Below are 2,250 nucleotides of genomic sequence, written 5' to 3' on the forward strand. Positions count from 1 at the left end.
ATGGAGACGAAGAAGAGGGCGGCCACCATTGCCGCCCTGTGCTTGCTCCTCGTCATGTCAGTGCCGTCCCAACAGCGGATGGCCGCCAAATCCTTCTGCGAGTGCTTCCAGCCCTGCCACGACGGATGCAGCCACAACGCCCCTTGGTGGACCTGCAACGTCGACTGCGTCGAGAAATGCAAGGACGTCGGCTACAGGGAGGAGAGCCTCGCCGCATGCTACTGGGTCTGCGGCACCGACTCAGCCTGCGGCCCGTCTGCGGCGCCGACCGGTAAGAAGACGACGATGGATCGCCTCGTTAATTTGCATTACGTATTTACTCCGTTTATGCATGGATGAATTCTCATGAACATCGATGCAATATGTGCTCTCCCTTTTTCTGTTGACACGGATAAGAATTGTCTGTTCTGATGATCTTGTGCTCGCGTTGGCCTTTTCTTTACATGAAATGTTAGACCTTTTGCAGATGCAGAAGGCGTTACGGATTGTAAAGGTGAGTGCTTCAAGAGGTGGGGCAATGTTTAACGCTCAGCAGCCGGCAAAACAAGGAGCTGAATAGATCATGGGTTCGTCATATGATGTTGAACGGATGTGATTGTCGAACCAATCAATAAAATACGGTACGCGCGTCGGCACATCACTTGCGTGAAATTTTGCAAATCTCAAATAGACATGTTTATTTCATAAGAAATTAATACATTGCCAATCTCATCCAAACCACGCTGAATCCCAGCGAAAGCAAGCGACTAAACATTAATGAGTCAGAATCAGATAAAAATCCCTGCAAAAAAAGAACCAGATAAAAACAAACACGAAAAATGGGACATAAGCAGAAATTTGATACGGAATTCTCCTCGCCAGATGCAACATGGAAAATCAATCGAAAGTAAACTGTGAAAATACGAACATGTACAGAATGCAAGCAAGCAAGATCAAGTGAAAGGTACTGATTGATACAAGCAAATCTGCTGTCTTCCAATTGACTGCATTCCATAACAAGATGGGTTTGATCAAAATAAGTGATAATTCCGGACGGAGGGAGTAATACACTAGAAACTAGTATTTAGATATTCTTTGGTTTGTATGCTTTAGAGATTTGTCATTCTCTCTCTCTCTCTCTTTCTCTCTCTCTCTCACACACACACGCACACTCACATTCTCTCTGGGCGTGTTTGGTTGCCTGGGTGGCTCTAGCCTGCATCGTATGGGGCATCCTGGGTGAGCCTGGCCTGTTTGAGTGGATGCAGGGATGGGGTGAGATGAGTGTTTGGTTGATTGCATGATACGGATGCACCAGAGATGCTATACATGACAGATGTTGTTTGGTAGGCTGAATTGGGCTTAATTATTTCGAGTAAAAATTGAGCTTAATTATGTAACGGGGGGAGGGAGGGAGGGGGTGGCCGCGGGATGGCTCGGCGCGGGGAGGGAGGAGGTGGCCGCGGGCTGGCTGTGGCGGGGGGCTCGCCACGGGGACGGAGGGGGTGGCCGCGGGATGGCTCTAGCAGGTGGCTCGCCGCGGGGAGGGGCGCCACGGTGGGGGAGAGGGGTGGCGTGGGTGTTGGGGAAGGAGGGTGGCCGCGGGCTGGCTGAGGCGGGAGGGCTCGCCGTAGGGAGGGAGGGGGTGGCCGCGAGCTGGCTCTGGCCGTGGGGCTCGCCGCAGGGAGGGGGCGTTGCGGTGGGGGAGAGGGGTGGCGCCGGTGGTGGGGAAGGAGGGTGGCCGCGGGCTGGCTGAGGCGGGAGGGCTCGCCGCAGGGAGGGAGGGGTTGGCCGCGAGCTGGCTCTGTCTCTCTCTCACACACACACAAACACACAGAGAGAACTCGTAATATATAATTTATACAATTGTCAAAATAATTCCAGGAGATTTTATTGCAAAATAGGTTAAGTAAACATATATGAAGGAGATTTTTGTTACAAATAATTTAAATTTAGCACTTGTATTTTTACAATGATATATATAACAATGATATACAAAATACAAATATAACTAATACTCCCTCTTCTTTTATTTATTCTTCATAGTAGCTTTGTCTTGAGTCAAACTTTGTTAACTTTAACCAAGTTTATAGAAAAGATTATTAAAATCGACAATGCCAAATAAATACCATTAAATTTATCGAATATATTTTCACAACATACATATATAAATTATAATATTCCTTTTCATAAACTTAGTCAAACTTTATTAAATTTGACTTACGACAAAGCTAATGGGCAGAGTAAATAGAAACAGAGTGAGTACTCAAT

The 2,250-nt window shown here is 47.6% G+C and overlaps 1 protein-coding gene across 1 annotated transcript; it reads left to right on the forward strand.

Annotated features, from left to right (window-relative positions):
• On the forward strand, positions 1–525 carry LOC123404936. The gene is made up of 2 exons (XM_045098839.1): positions 1–271; positions 467–525. Exons 1-2 carry the CDS (start codon positions 1–3, stop codon positions 523–525), a joined length of 330 nt encoding a protein of 109 aa, XP_044954774.1.
• Positions 526–2,250: the final 1,725 nt, after the last annotated feature.

Source organism: Hordeum vulgare, chromosome 6H, assembly GCF_904849725.1.
Source record: "Hordeum vulgare subsp. vulgare chromosome 6H, MorexV3_pseudomolecules_assembly, whole genome shotgun sequence".
In the NCBI taxonomy this organism is placed as follows: domain Eukaryota; kingdom Viridiplantae; phylum Streptophyta; class Magnoliopsida; order Poales; family Poaceae; genus Hordeum; species Hordeum vulgare.

Coding starts and splice junctions, on each gene's coding strand:
- LOC123404936 (XM_045098839.1), top strand. CDS start 1: ATGGAGACGAAGAAGAGGGCGGCCACCATTGCCGCCCTGTGCTTGCTC. Junction 272..466: donor CCCGTCTGCGGCGCCGACCG/GTAAGAAGACGA, acceptor GACCTTTTGCAG/ATGCAGAAGGCGTTACGGAT.